Raw genomic sequence first — 16,043 nt, 5'->3', positions numbered from 1 at the left:
CTTAAAGGGGTTTTTTTTGATAATTTTTTGCACTTGTTTAAACAAATCCCATTTTCGACTGATTTGTGCTTCATCCATAACTGACTACATGCTCCGAACTGCATTAAATGGAATTCTGAAAATATACAACCTCCAGGCAACTCTCAGCTAGTAAAATTACTTCATCCATCACCCCATATTTTCAATTATATAGTCCTTATTCAGAGTCCTTTAATTTGTCTGCAATTCATCAACATTATCCTGTTTAAACTAGCATCATAAACAGAGAATACGTGTATCTAAGTGTTTTATTATAAACAATATATTTATTCACAAGGATACTTTGCATTCCCCTCTAAGTACACTGCTTCATGTAAATTTTGAGGATTTTGTTGTTATTATTGTTTGCATATGTGTGGCCTTCAGTTCAGCCTCAAGGTCTTTCCACCTCATTGGCTAATTGGTAGCCATTTCTTCCAATTTTCCAAATAATATAACAACCAAAAAGCCCAACCATTTCAAGTCCTATTAGCCTCACATTCTGCAACTTTCAGCCTAACACAAATTAATCCCGCAGACACACTCCTCACGACACACAGTTTTCACAAGTTCTCTGCAGTTTGATGATTTATTCTCTATGCCAAATCCTAACAACTGGATTCAGTTAAATTAACCACATCACATAATAAGAGTTCAAGGACCCAAGAATGTACTTTAAAATGAGACAACATACCACGCTGCCATAAAAAAAAAAAAAGTAAGCATGATTAAGAGGAAGCCCCCTCTCACTGTGTCTGGCGCTGGGACAGCTGCTGGAATAACTCCCGTTTCTGAGCGCATAACCACTGGTCCTTGAGATTTCTAAAATGATTCTTCCTCCAGAAGGATGGAGGAAGGAGTTGGAAAACTTTGTTTGGAACAGTATGTTGGCTGACCATTTGCTCTGCCAGAGCATCGACACTGAAAAGCGAGCTGCCTGAATGTCCCGAGTTATACTTCCATCAGCTTCCATTTAGAAAATGCTATTCTTTCACAGTGAAAAGAAACTTCTACCAAAAGCAACTTTTCCAGCCAGAGATCACCCCTGCCTTTGCCTCTAATTTTCAGATATTTACACAGCCTCTGTCTTCATGAGCTTTGTCTATACTCTTTCCACTCTCAGCAAACCTTAAGCTTCAAACAAAGCAATAATTATTCCTCTGATTATAATGTCAGCTCAGTTATCTGAAAACCACTGGGATGACAGAAATGAAAGCTCACTTATCTCAATTTTTAAGAATTCCAGAGAATTCTGATTCACCCTCCCAGTGGGTGACTCCCTCTTCAGGTGCTGAAATTCTAATTGGTCACAGAAAGGGCAAGAGTGTGTGGGGGGGGAGAGGTCATAAAACAGTTTTCTTAAGCCCAGTGATCTAGTTTCCAGTTCAATTGGGCATAATGAAAGTTTATGAGGAGGAAGACTTGACTATCTCAGATTGTTGTTTCAAACTCAAGTGTCAACTTCAAAAGAAAAACAGCTAATGAAGAATGAAAACCTTGATTTCCTCTTGACAGTTTCCTCCCACATTCCCAATCTAGGAGGAAATAAGTAAATGAATAAGCCTAACACATTTACATTGATATCTCTGTGTGACTAGACTTCGTATGGGGAGTACCAGAAAACAAACTTTAGGAGAACTAAAGCAGAGGCAACAAGAGGTCTCCTCAATGGGTACTGCTGGACTGTGTGTCTCCCAGTTCACACTCTATTAGGGAGGTGGGGGTCATTTTTAGGCCGCTTCAAAGATGCTGCAAGACAAGTTCCTCTCAATGCTGCAAAGCTCAGTTCCCCCAGATTACCACTATTCCTAAATAATCTAGCACATTTCAGTTCTCTTACATGTGGAGTTATTTTATCACATGCATGCAGTAAGTTTGCAAACCCAAATAATATAACCTAGAGAAATATTTTCATTACAGAGTCTGTAGTGCTGTTTCTATGGGGAAAGATTGGGAGTGGGGTATTTTGTTCCCTCAGGGACGGGTCACTAGATATTTGAAAGTAGTTAGTGATGGAGCAAACAAGCCCCGCTCCTTTCCCTTTGAAAAGTGATATCATATTAACAGCAATGCAAGAGCTTAGTTTGCCATATCAGAACACAGATGCCAAGCTTTCCCAGCTGGCAACTGGGCCTCGGAGTTTAACTCTTGAATTGTCTGGCAAAACTGTCTTATGGTGCACAGGGCAAACTTCTGGCCCCTTAGGACTGCATTTTCTTCTTATCAGTGAGAAAATTGCTAAGTATCTTATCTTACAATATGTGTTCCCACAAAGGTCTCATTAAGCCTAGGAGCAAGACATGCCAATAAGAGCCCTTCTTTATCTGGTGAATTGTGTGTGAGCCAGAATGCAAACAAATGTGCACTAGAGTTCACGAGTTCAGTCAAGGACAGGATGCCCCATGGGAAAACTTAACAGTGTTCCCCCTAAGTCAAACCTGCACACATTGTGCTACTCCTATACACAACCTGTATGAAGCTGCGACAGCTTCCTTTTGAATAAACTAGGAAAACTTAGTTTTCCCACAATGAGAAACACCTACGAAATGAAGTGAAATATATTCAAATACAATGTCAACTTGAAAATAGGTATCTACTTAAGCATTTCGGAAAGAAATGACTGTTACCCACAAGATTCTAAAAGTAACTTTTCAGAGGAAAGGAGAAATAAGGAAAATAACCCTCAGTGCTTGCTTCCCTGCTAATGATATGTGACAACCAGGAAGGATTCTGTTTCAAAAACAGTAATAATGATTACAACTTCCCTTGCGAATGGGCCATTTTCACAGCTTCAAAATATACTTTAATTATCATAACACCTAACCATAAAACAACAAAATTTTCTATTCCACAATGGATCACAATTGTAAGGGCTCAGAAGGCTAAAGGAAGCACTCTTGTGAAAGCCATGAGGTTCCTGGACTCCAAAACATGTTTAATGGGAGTGCAAAGTACAGTACAACACTCCTTCAGGCTGACTGAGTTAAAACTCTAATCCGTTAAAGTCACGGCAACAGTTACTATCTCTTAAGATCACTAAACTTTTCAGTGTGCTGTGACCTCTCTTGAAAACTATTCCCTGCCTTAGAGAAAGACATTCCCTGCCCCCCAAACCCTGCCTTCCCCCGCCTTCCCACAGGACACAGAGCCTCAAGGCCTCCCATAGACCAGACTTCCTTCTGTGCTGCCCTTTGGGTAGAACAGCTAATCCTTCTTATTAATTAATGAGATAATGGTGGTTAACCTGAAAGCAGTATTAATGCTAACTATCTAGGAAACTTGCACCAAAATGATTTTGGACTTTTGGGTTGTTTTACTGTATTGTGCAGGACTGTGTTCTGGAAGCTGGCACATTTTGATGCAGAATTCAGAAATTCAGAAATAAATGATTAGTAAACAGCCTTTACCACACAGGTTGCCTCAGAAAGATTGTCTATTTTATCCACAAAAAAAAAATATTAAGATGAACACACTTACCCATCTCTAGGGGGAAAACTTAAGCTTTTTCTCAACATGCTACTATGAAATTTGGAACTGGAGGAACTGAAGGGGGCTAGAATTTGGGTTAAAAATGAGCAGTGATACGCCTGAAAGCAATAGTCCATCATGATGACTGAATTCCTGCTCACTATTTTTCCTAGTTCTTCACGCCCTTCTCACCGCATGCTGAGAATCCAAGAGCACAGGGATGTCCCAGGAAGGTGTGTTGTGCAAAGCTTGCCTGGATTTTGTTTTGTTTTGTTTTGCTTTGCTTTCCTGAATGCAGTAACAAAGGCAATATGGGGAATAGGTACCACCTGCCCAAGAATTATTGAACATCTTTAATATCTTTGGGAAAATGGAGGCTACTTTAGAGCTATTTCTTCCTTTAATCTCTCACAGTCTTTTTTTCTTTAATTTTTTTTTTTTAAGGATTTTATATTAGCTAAGGTTTGCTGCAGCAAACAAGCAAGCAGCTTTCATTCAGGGATTGTCAAAAACTTTCCAGAGTGCCCACTGCAATGCGGATGCCAACCAACGAATCAAAGGCATTCAGCAACTAGACAAAGAGGGTCTGATGCCAACCTCGGTGCCACTGGCAACCATTATTGGCATCAAGCACAGTGTCTGCCTTTTTTTTCCCCCTCGCCTGGCACTTCACAAACAAAATGGCGGTTCTTGTAGCAACGAAACAGCCGAAGCGCAGCCCTCTGAATCAATAACATCAAATGATTTTTATGGATTTAAATGCAGTTGCTCCCAAACGATGTATATATTTACAGGTAAAGTGGGGGGTTCTATAATTCTATAAATTTCTATATCCAATATGACCCTTAGAAATGTAAAAAAATAGAAAAATGGACTAAATTGCGGTCAACCAGGCAATATTCATAGAAGAAGCTGAATAACAAAGGGATTTAGCTTTGAAGAAAATACTGCCTTACGGCCATCTGATGCAAAAGTATAATGAACTATATATCAAAAATGATTATAAAATGTCTAAATTTTTCGCAAACCCATTATCAGATGCGAATATAGCACTCTAGCTTGGGTCAAAGCCCTAGTAACTCTTTCCACGCTTCAAAAATGATGAGACTGCTGAGCATGAGAGGAAAAAAAGTAGAGGGTTGAACCAAAAGAGAAAGAGGGAAAAAGAAAAGCATAGAAAGTTGGCCAACAATGGAACTTTATTATATGTTGGTCTTTATTTCATAGTCCAGAAGAAATGCAGTTTGTGATCTAGTGTAAATAACCAAGAGGACTATTGACATTTTTAGATCTGGAAATTGTCAATATATTGTAACATCACTCCACACTGCAATGCGGATGCCAACTAACAAATCACAGGCATCCTGAGCTAAACAAAGAGGGTCTGATGCCAATCCTGGTGCCAGTGGCAACCATCTTTGGCATTCTCTCTGTTCTTTCTCATGTTTTCCTCCCAGTCATTTAGAAGTGAAGAGTGAGAGAAAAAAAGAGGGAAAGGTAATTGCTCATTCTCTTTCAAACAGTACATTTTTTTCTTTGCTGGTTTTTCTTTTTTTTTTTTTAATATACTTCTTCACCTGATTTATAAAACAGACAAGTGGGTTTCCACAAACTTAGAGGAAAAAATAAAAGGTCGTGATGGAAAATATGCATCCCTTTGACTGACTACAGGCTTCTTTCATAAAAAAAATGCCTCCTTGATTACACTACTAACTCACATAATTAACCTATATCCATCAACAACAACAAAATATATACGTATCTAAATTTCTAAAAAAAAAGAAAAACACAAAAGCATCCTGATGTGACTTTTTCAAAGGACCAACAGATGTTACCAAGTGATGAACTGGCAGGTAGCAGAGGATACAAATGAGACTCATAGGGCAAAATAGTGAGAGGTTCTTTTGATACACACTGTCAAAACAACAACAAAATCGATTTTTTTTCTAAACAGTCTCCAGGAGTTGTATAAAACTTTATATTACCATGACCAGTGGTGCAGAAGACATCTATGCATTTTTCTTTCTTCATCCTAGCTCCACAAATCCAAATGATATGTTCTTTATTGTCAGTTCATCAACCAGGACATTTGGCTATCTGCCCTGGGAGTGAGCTTACATGCACACACACCTTAAAAAAAGCTAACCTCCAAGCTAGTTAAAATGTGCGCTGCAGTGAAGTAGCTTCACATCTCTCCTCTCTGCACTAAAAAGTTTCATGACCCACTTTTTAAAACTTCAGCCTCAACTTTCACCACATAGATACAACCCGCTTACAAATCAATCCAACACAACATATACAACCCACCTTAAAATGTCACCTCCTAGACAGCTGTCAATCAAATAAAGTGTCATGTATGAATGAGCTTTTATTTTAGAACACACAGGGAGAAAAAGTATTTTGCCTTACCATCACTACTGGAATTTAATTTTTAAATGCATAAAACTAATAAATGTAATGATTCATCTTTTTTAAGGAACTATTTCCAAATATATGTTGTCTAGCACATTATTTTAAATCAAGCAAAAAAATTTCAGTGACAGTTAAGCACACCTCTAAAATCACATCTAAAAAAAATACAAAGATAAAAAGCACATGGTAAAGCTCTAGATTTCTGAATGAAAAGTGCATTTTTGGTTTCTTGAATGATAATAATGTTCATACCAAATTATTAAATCCTATGTTTATATAAAGATAATCAAATAACTGTCTGTCACCTGGTGATCTACAGGTCAGATTTCCTTGTGCCAGGCCAAGTTAGGAAATGACCCACCATGTGTGGGAGATCAAACTTCAGTTTACTTTTGACATGCTAGTTTTTGAAATGTTTTACTGTTTGCTATGGACTATTACTAATATAAGGATATTTATATCCCAACATACATTTGAAAAAAAGAAATCCTCAGCTACTTAAATAAATTTGTTTATAAAAATAAAAATAATAAATAATTCATAAATTCAAAAAGTAGCCAAAATATCACCGATTTTTAATTATGCAGGCAACATTTATACCACCTTCTTTATCAAATATTTTCTTAAATAGGTATGGCATGCGGGTTCTACATTCTTTTTGAGATTTATTTTAAACCAGTGTAACCAGTCCACTTCTGTTTTTGTTCTGTAATGTACTGTACTATGAAGAGAGCTGCGACTTTTTTTCACCGTGGTAAGTTTCATGCATTTACATTTAAGTGAACTAATGATATTAAATTTTCCCAACTCACTCTAGGAAATATCTTAACATAAATTATTTAAGCAGAAGCTGTGATCAATTCAATTTATAGCAAATGTTACACAATCAAAAGTAGGTATCAATAGGACTATTTAAATTAAATAAATCTAGATCTATATAAGATATACTTTCTGGTAAGGTATATCTTAAGTGTTTTGTAATATGAAATGTGTATTCTCTCTTCAGTGTAATAGCACTGAATTTGTTCATCTACCTTGTTAGTTAAAGGCTATGACAAAGCTTTTCAGAGAGCGGTTTGACCATTCATAAATAAAGATTCATTTTTCAATTGGGAAAAGATGACTAGATGCAGAGAATGTAGCCTAAGATAGAAAAGTGAAGTGTAACAAACTCTACTTATTAGGTGATATTCTTAGAGAAAAAATATATATACATATACATATATACATACATAAGTATATTTTAAAGACATTGGAAAACACATCTCTTTGTGGTCTATCTTTAAATACCCATGCCTATCCAAATATAAAAGTTTCATGTCACTTTCCAAGGCTTGCACATGGCAGCAGTGGTCATGTAAAGAGGATCGACCACTCTATCCAGAGTGGGTGAAGGAGATCTAAGGGCCTAGATCTAACCCAAGCCAGAAATTCCAGATACAGGGTTTGTGGGCAGTGTTTGCCGGGTTGAAAGAAAAAAACAATCTGCTCCTACCTTGCTCCTGCACGTAGTATGCCAAAAACAAATCAAGCTCCTTAACTGATACTGTGATATGATGTGGCTGGACACAAAGTGCTGGGTTTGTGCAATGTGGGGATTTCATGAGCCGCTCTCCATCGGTACTTTCCAAAGGGATGCCTTTGAACAGGATCACCATGACTAGATCCAGACGCCAGACTTTGTCTGCCTGTCGCAGGCAGTCGATTCTCCTAATCTTACCCTTCTGGTCGGGATTGGATAAGACACAGCACGGGTGCTTCTTGCCAGTCACGGTGAGCACAAAATCCTCTCGGTACTCCTGGCGGATATCTTTGCGCAGTTTGGCCAGGAGCCTGGATGCCCACTTTTGTTTGATTTCAGGCTTTTCGCTGAGGAGCTCATCTTTGACTGCTCTTTCTTCATCCTTTGACATTCGCTTCTCGTGCTTTTTAAAGTACTTGCGTTTCCGAGCCTGCAGGTTGAACCAAGTATAGGCGATTGCACGGACATGTGGAAGTAGTGCCTCGATGAATGGGTGAAATTCATCCTGCAGAAGATGGGGGAGGGAGGGGAGAGAGAAGAGGCTCAGTTAGTTTAGTTTTAAAAAGCTCATAAAATAAGACCACAAGTCATTCCCAATTTAGTACAAAAGTTATGCGAAAAAAAATAATATTCTTTTCTTATTTAAATTACCAAAACAGTGAGACAAGGAGACAATTAAGTATGCCAAGGTGCCCTTTTTCTACCAAAATTCACAGGTTGGTTCGCCCAAGAAAAGAAAAAAGAAAAGAAGAGAAAAGAAAAAGGAATAAAGGTTTGTATTTTATATTTCAACACTGGGCCCCATCCCCCTCATTTGCAGCCTGCAGCCACATTCTTTAAAACCTAAGCAAACAAGGTGCTTGGCACCTAATTTAATATTTAAATATTTGATTGACCAACTAAATCTAAGCAGTACCATTTTACAAAGAACACAGTGAGAGGTGGTTGTTTTGTTTTGTTTTGTTTTTTTAAAATCGGAGCAGAACTGTTCAGAAGGCAGGAGCGATGCCACAGTTCATTTCTCTTCTCTGTGGCACAGAAACACAAAGCATATAGATGCTCAGTGGAATGCCACACAGTTCCCGCTTTTGGAGCATGCTCTCAGCAAGAGGCTGCTGGTGGCACAAAGAGCATGCGCCATTAAACTTGATCCATTTTCTTATCAAACGTCCAACATTCCAACACTGAAACAGCACCATTCCAAGAGTGGTAACTAGAGAAACCGGTATACAGTGAGGGAAAGTGGGCAAAGGACACGGCGCGTCATATCAGTGTCCTAAACAGAAGGTTTCCATACTTTGAGCAGTGCATTCTCTTCCTTCACCACCAACACTAAGCCCAAACGCGCGCGCACACACACACGTACACACACATGCACGCACACACACGCACGCACGCATGCACGCACATGCACTAGCTCACATTCTTGCACTCTCTCACAGATACCCAGACACACTTGCATTTTCAAAGTTCTTAAAGTTGAAAGTAAATTGCATGAATGTTCTTCCGGCAGCTTTCCTATACAATTTGAAGCCCCACAGAGTCAGTTAATTTGTTAACCGATCACATGAGTATGGCAATTATTCTAAACCCCTTAAAAATCAATCTGAGGTGAACAATGAAAAATGGCAACTTGGCACCAACTTTACATTCTTTGTGTCTCTGCATGCGATGGCAGGGTGATACCAAGAGTGCACCGCTGGTCACTTACTGCTTTTGTGGAAGACAATTCATTTGCTACATACAGGAATTCCCAGACAGGACCACGGGTGCACATATGTATGTGCCTGTGAAACTGTACATGTATAAATCATACAGTAACTCATATTTTGAAGGAAGTGGTTTTCCTTGAGCTCCTGCATATTTTCCTGCTCTGTTTCATCCCAAGCCTCTTTTAAGGAAGGCGGGTGATGAGAAGTGGCAGACAATTTTTACCTACAGATAATTCATGTTTCTCCAAAAAGCAGTCAGTGTTGTATTACTTTTTGCCAAAGATAAAATCTGCTATTAAGCTCAGGCCTAGTAACTGTTCAGAGAAAGCTTAATATCATGTACATACACACTGGATATATGCAATAAACAAGCCAAGATTTGAAGCAAAAGAAAACTTCCACTGCAGCTACTTCTCAGGTCACATTGACTATATTGTCATCTCAACCACAAAGTAACTTTCTCTAACTGATCCTATTCCCAGTTGGAAATATAGACTAGTGCTATTCACCCTGAACTAATAGAATAAATTCTATTTAAGCAGAAGAATGATCAACTCCATTAGGTAAAGAAGATGAAAGTATAACTAAGGACATTCTAACAAAGGAGTTCAAAATGCCAGGTAGTTATGAATCTACTTTTTAAAATGAAATTCTTAGTTTCCATGCCAATACTACAGTATGTTAGTAGTTGGTTGTTCAGATACAGAAGCGTATATCCCATCCAATCAATGACGCAGTTATCAAGTATTTTAACATACTGCCTAAAAAACGCTCCTACAGCTGAATAAGTGTAAATCAAAATTTTATAACAATACAGAGTTCATATGATTACATCACGGTACAAGGCATAACCAAATGCCAAAGAGGAAATCATTTAACCGATCAGTAGTTTCCAGCAGAGATTTGAACAATTCAGTTACTATGCAAGCACATTAAACTAGGCCATGGAAAGAGTTAAACCACAATCTGTTCTTTGTGTGGGAAGGCAGCCCTGCTCACTGCAACCACAGCCCATGATAAGACCTCCCTATCTCCATACACTTTCTGATGCCATGCCTTTAGCTTTCACTGTAACTACAAAAACTTTGTTTATCCCCCTTATAAATATATGCAAAAGGAAACACTGCTCAAAGTAATGTGGACTCAAACATGCTTTGAGGACTCACTTCTTATAACCTGGCTTTCAGTATGATTTATTGACATGATTAATAATATATACATATACGTACAGATATATGTTTACTCAAACTAAAACTTAAGAATGTAAAGACTACATGTGGGGAAGCACGCAAAGGTTTGTGTCACTCATTTTGCCCCTGCCACGCATTTTAAAATGCAATATTATCTTAACAAACATTAAGTAATGCAGTAACTTAAGTACTTACATCCTTAAGTACTATGTTCAGTGACATTTCATTTTCTTATAAAGAAGCCAAACATACTTTTGATTAAGTCTGAGTGTCAAATCATCTATCATGTGACAAATCCGAAAAACTGAGTAAGTAATTTTAAAGAAAGAAAATGCAAAACTAAAGCTTGGGTTTGTAATTTCTTAACAAATGCACACGAAGCAGTTTAAGGTTGCCTTGAATGTGCTGCTACTGCAACCAAGGTTAAAACATACTCTTTCCATATTGATGAATAAAAATAGCAAACTTGCTCAGTCTACAAAATTGCCTCATAACTATTGTTCAGGGCTTTATGATTACGTGAATTTCTTTCTAGTGACATCGTAACTTCCTAAAGAGAGATATAATTCAAAAAAATGATGAGGAGGTTAGCAAAAGTCATACGAATTTCTGTATTTACATGCCTAGAATGTCACCTCCCAAGTGCACTAGTTCTCTAATGCTGAGTTACATTTATTTTTCATGCTTTTGATGACATGAATATGAAGCATAGTAACTGACTGTCTTTGTCACTCCAATTATGATACTCAAATATCCTAGATGCAAAAATGTTCACAATCATACTTCACACAACTATAAAAACTATTTTTTAACAGCAAAGCATAAAGGTGATCTGAGATCTAATGGCTCTATAGTGACTATGCCACTTTGTTCTTTTGACATTTTATTAAAATAGAGTGACGTTAATTCTTACTCTTTTTAAACTTCCTTTAGTTGAATTCAATTGATAAAATAAATAGTCAAGTAAGTAATTTCAAATATAAAAGTAAACAGTCCTAGTTCCATTGGAAATATTTATTTTTCTTCGCAGAAACAATGGTTCGCATGAAAAGGATGGAAAATTAGACTAATAAGAGACGGAAGAGTAAATACTAGATGTTCTTAGAGTATAGCTGTGTAACAATAAACTATTAAAAATGTACCTAAAGAATTTGAAAGATAATAAGAGAAAAGTTCATTTAGCCATCCCGAGTAAAAGTTATATTATTAAGGATTTACATTATTTTAGAAAAACAAATGTTGTACATGAAAGTTATTAGTTTTCCTTTTACATCTAATTTATACTGGCATGTAGAAGTACTGATTTTTACTGACAGAACATTTTGCATAACTTTCCTAATTATAAATTTTAACTTGAGCGCCTTTTGAATTATTATTTCCACAACCTAGATATCTATTGCAACAACTGCGACACTTTGTAAAGTTTCCAACCAGTTAAGAAGGTTACTCTATTTCATATTTACATACTCTAAAAAATGTTTTTGCTACTTCTTTGGCTCTTATAATAAATACAAAGCTAAATGAAAGGCTTGATATAAAAGTCACATCCATGGGCCTGGTGTAGAGCTCAACAGTAGAGCATTTGCCTTGTACATGTGAGGCCCTGAGTTGGATCCCCAGCACCGCAAAAAAAAAAAAAAAGAAGAAAAAGAAAGAAAAGTAACGACATTAATGTGCATTTACTTTTCATAACCTATAAAGTCACTTATATCATTGTTCTGAAGTTAAATTTCCTTCTCTAGTGTAGGCCTTAAATCTTAGAAAAGCAGTTTTAATACACGAACCTAGATTTACATTATTAACAAATATTCGTCATCATGAATTAGTGTTGGCAAGTATTTATCCTTGAATACAAAGTGATAGCTGAGTGATGATGCTGTATACATGCCGCATTTTCCATATGTCACAATGCTGCAATGTTTATAATTGCCCAATTTAAGATCAAGCTAGTGACTTTTCGGCAAATATTTAGAGGAAACTAAAAATGCAATGTAATCACTCGAAATGTTTTTGAAAAGTCGATGATGGAAATAAAAATAAATATAAGCAAGCAATCCCTTACAGGTGAGAATAAGTGATGTGGTACTTTGTAAGTGAAAGGCTTGCCTCAATTTGCTAAATTTGAATTATGATTAAATAATGATCCCATATATAAATAATAGCAAATGGATGTGATTCATCACAAAAAGGAAAAAAAATATCCAGCTGATGGGATATATTAGAGGTAACTTTCCAAACTAGAGGAAATTGGTTATACCTGAAACAGTTTCATCATCAAATTTATTGGCCATTATTCATAGCTTTTAAAATATGAAGAGCTCAGCAACTTATTTTTCCAGTTTTGTTAAAATAAAGTACACATTTACTTGCTGAAAATAGCCATATCTAAGTTAATCATGCTCAGATGCCAAACAAAATATAAACAATAAAAAATGTGTCAGCCAAAAAACTACAGGACTGTATCCAATCACTGAATAAGCCTTATCACTGTTTTCATCTTCATTCAGAATTTATGAATGCCTCAGTCCTTTTGAATCACAATGGCTTCTAATTGTCATACAATTGAAATCTTAATCATTTGTCCATTACAAAAAGGCATCATCGTGATTTGAATTTTTTTAAATTGTAACACACCTCAGACTAGACAAATACTTCTTGAACCGCTGCTGTTATGCCAATGTCAAAAGAAATTGGTTATGAATTCTCAATTGTGGTACAACCCCATAAAGCTAAAGTCAACTACCCACACCTTTACAGGTTTAAAATGTTGCTGCCAAAAAAATAAGAAAAAAAACACCCACTTTGAGCTAAAATATTTAGTTAGTTCATCAGTTTGTTTAGTTGGCTGGGCAGCGATGAAAACTGCCTCCAGGTAAATCTATTTGGTCTCGCCACTTCTATATTTATTTGATTCTCTGGCTTTCAATTGCATAAATTATTCTTGTTAAAATATAAAAGTCACTCATTTATCCCATCACACTGTTCCTAAAGTCTCGGAGCAATTTTCAAGTTGAATTCTTTTTTTCCTTAGCACCTTACTTTTTCAGCATTAACTTTCTGCCTTACGAGTTACACCCAAATATCGTCCAAGGAACAGGTCTCCACAAAATGAACATGTTCTCTAAAAGTCTCTCCGCTTTCCCCACGACCAAGTAACTCTGTCAACTCAAAGGCCGCCTTTGTGATGTGGTCACTGGAAACCTCCAAGTGCGGACCACTATGGACCAGAGAGTTCCAGATCCCCAAATTAAGCAGAGGAATTGGTCCCCCGACCACAACCTCCGACTTTCTCCCTCGCCCGCCCACTGCCTGCCACTGAGACCAAGGCGTCCTCGTGCTAAAGTTCTCTCGCCCAAGTTCACTGGTTGTTTATTAGGTCTCGGGTCCCCCACCAAAGATCCCCCAAAGCCAGAGTCCTCCTTAGCGCTGCAGCGACCGAGAGGGGTGGCGGGCACCCAGGGCTGGGGCGCCACGCCGCAGTAAGCATTCGGGGGGCCGCCGAGGGACTAAAGCTGGCGGTCCGGGCCCTGCCCACCCCCGGCGGCCTCACCCGGCTCGGCAGCCCTGGCAGCGCGCGGGCAGCCGCTCTCCGTGCCCGGGGCGAGGGGCTGGGTGCGCGCGGTGGCCGTGGGCGAGGGGCCGCCCGCCGGCTCCCACGCCGCCCCGCAAATCCCGCCGCAACTGCAGGTTACTTCTTCCACGAGGGAGACTAGGGTGCGGAGGTTATCCCCAAAGCCGTTAATTGTCCGCAGACCAACACAACACAACAAAACAAAGGCATTTCAGGGTAGAGAGAAAGCTCGAGAGAGCGACCGAGACATGTACCTGAGTGAGACAGATGGGAGAATACATCATGACTTCGCCTTAAAACGCACTTTCCCGGAGATGCCCAAGAAAATCTTCGAGAAGCAAGAATTTCATCTATTCATTTTACAGTCATCTGAGCCCCGCGATGCAATCAATCAGGACGGGGCTCTGCGCTGGATCACCGCAACTTCACAACAAACCCAGTCCTCCTTAAATAGCCAAAGATTCAAGTTCACTCGGCGAGCTAGATTTCCCGGGGTGAAATCCAATCTACACTTTTAACCCTCCAGCAGTCCGAGCGCGCCGGCCGTGCTCGCCGAGGCCGCCGCCGCCGCCGCCTCCGGTGTTGGCTGCTTTTTTTTCGCCTGGGTTTGGGGATTTGTTTTCTGTTTTGCAGTTGTTGTTGTTGTTGTTGTTGTTGTTGTTGGGGAATCGGGGGGTGCGCAAAGGATCGTGTATGGGTTGGATTTGGGGTAGTGGTTGATAGTGAAATGCTTTTTTAAAAAAGGCGGGGAGGGGGGCGCAGGAGAGAGGGTGGGAGGGAGAGAGAGGAGAATGTGTCACCGCGCTGGGAAAGTTCAAGGTTACAGCCCCGAGCACTGCGGCAGGATCTCGGAGTGGCGATCGCAGACGAAACTTTGCCGCGAGCCGACCATGTGTGTGCGCGAGGGGGAGCGTGAGCGAGTGCGCGCGGGTGGCGGGGCGCGCGCGGGAGAGAGTCGGGGTGGGGGCGGGGTGGGGTGGGGGAGCTGGGAGAGGCCGGGGTGAGGGAGGGGGCGCGAGCGCAGGTCTTCGGGGCGGAAGAGGCTCGCGGCGCGCGGTCCCCGGCTGCAGCCACCGCCGCCGCCCGCGCCGACTTCTCCACGCCCGCCCGCCCGCCTCGCCCCGCGTCTGACCCGGCCAAGCGAGGAGGCTGCTGCTGCTGCCGCCGCTGCCCAGAACCCGGGGGATCGGAACGAGCTCCTGAAAAATCCCAAACGTTAAAATCCCGCTCTCCCACTCGGCTCCAAACTCCTCTCGTTTCTGCTCTGGGCTCTTTTTTCCCCTCCCTCTCTCGCTTTCTTTCGTTGCAAAACTTGGAAGTTGAAAAATTCACCGGTTCCACCCTCTGGACCCCGCTCGCGCTCTCTCCAAATCAGACTTAAGGATTGTTTTATTATTTAATTACACAATCATCGCTTTACTCCTCCTCCTGCAAACGCGCATTCCTTTTGCACCAGCCTCTCCACACCCCCCGCCCCCCACCTTCCTCCTCCTCCTCCTCCTCCTCCTCCACCGCTCCTCTCTCTCTCTCTCTCTCTCTCTCTCTCTCTCTCTCTCTCTCTCTCTCTCTCTCTCTCTCTCTCTCTCTCTCTCTCTCTCTCTCTCTCTCCCTCCCTCTCTCCCTCTCTCTCCCTCCTCCCCCCCCCCTCGTTCGTTTTGTTAAAGGTCTCATTCCGGTACGACAGAATCATGACTTTTCTTTTTCTTCCAAAATAGATTTTCTTTCCTCCGTTTGGGCAATTCCCGCACCCTCTCACACCACCGCACACAAACATGCCCCGAAAACCCTCCCTGGGTGAATTATTTTGGGGGGGGTGCTCGCTGCGGACTCTTTAAGCCTCGGGAACATCCGAGTAGGAGAAGCCCCAAGCCGGTCAGGGCCCGAATAAAGAACGAATGGAAAATTCCCTCACACCCAGCCCGCCCCGAGGCCCAGGCTAGGGCGCCTACTCTCGCACCCGGGGCGGGCGCGGTCCGCCTAGCCAGTCGGCTGATGGGAGGAGGGGGAGATCGGGGAGGCGGAGAGGGGGGGGCTGACCGAACTTGGACTCAAGTTGTTGGGGCGCGCCCGCGCAGATGGGGGCGGGGTCTTCGGGGGGTCTCCCTGGCGCGGGCCCACGCCCCCGGACAGCTCGGCAAAAACCGCGCGCG

At 40.6% G+C, this 16,043-nt stretch overlaps 1 protein-coding gene across 4 annotated transcripts in view; it reads right to left on the bottom strand.

The window, feature by feature from the left end:
• The window catches only part of NFIB (nuclear factor I B), a 251,192-nt gene extending 236,907 nt beyond the window's left edge, over positions 1-14,285 (bottom strand). For all 4 annotated transcript variants that reach the window (XM_004600157.2, XM_004600158.2, XM_004600160.2 and 1 more), the window contains exons 1-2: positions 14,148-14,285; positions 7,394-7,925 (exon numbers count right to left, since the gene is read on the bottom strand). In XM_004600157.2, the coding sequence (XP_004600214.1) occupies positions 7,394-7,925; positions 14,148-14,177 (562 nt within the window). In that variant the 5' untranslated portion in view covers positions 14,178-14,285. The remainder of the gene's footprint in view (positions 1-7,393; positions 7,926-14,147) is intronic.
• Between the last annotated feature and the right edge of the window lie 1,758 nt (positions 14,286-16,043).

This window comes from Sorex araneus, chromosome 1, assembly GCF_027595985.1.
Source record: "Sorex araneus isolate mSorAra2 chromosome 1, mSorAra2.pri, whole genome shotgun sequence".
Lineage (NCBI taxonomy): Eukaryota > Metazoa > Chordata > Mammalia > Eulipotyphla > Soricidae > Sorex > Sorex araneus.
The sequence above is the reverse complement of the archived record's forward strand: the minus strand, read 5'-3'. Positions and strand labels throughout refer to the sequence as shown.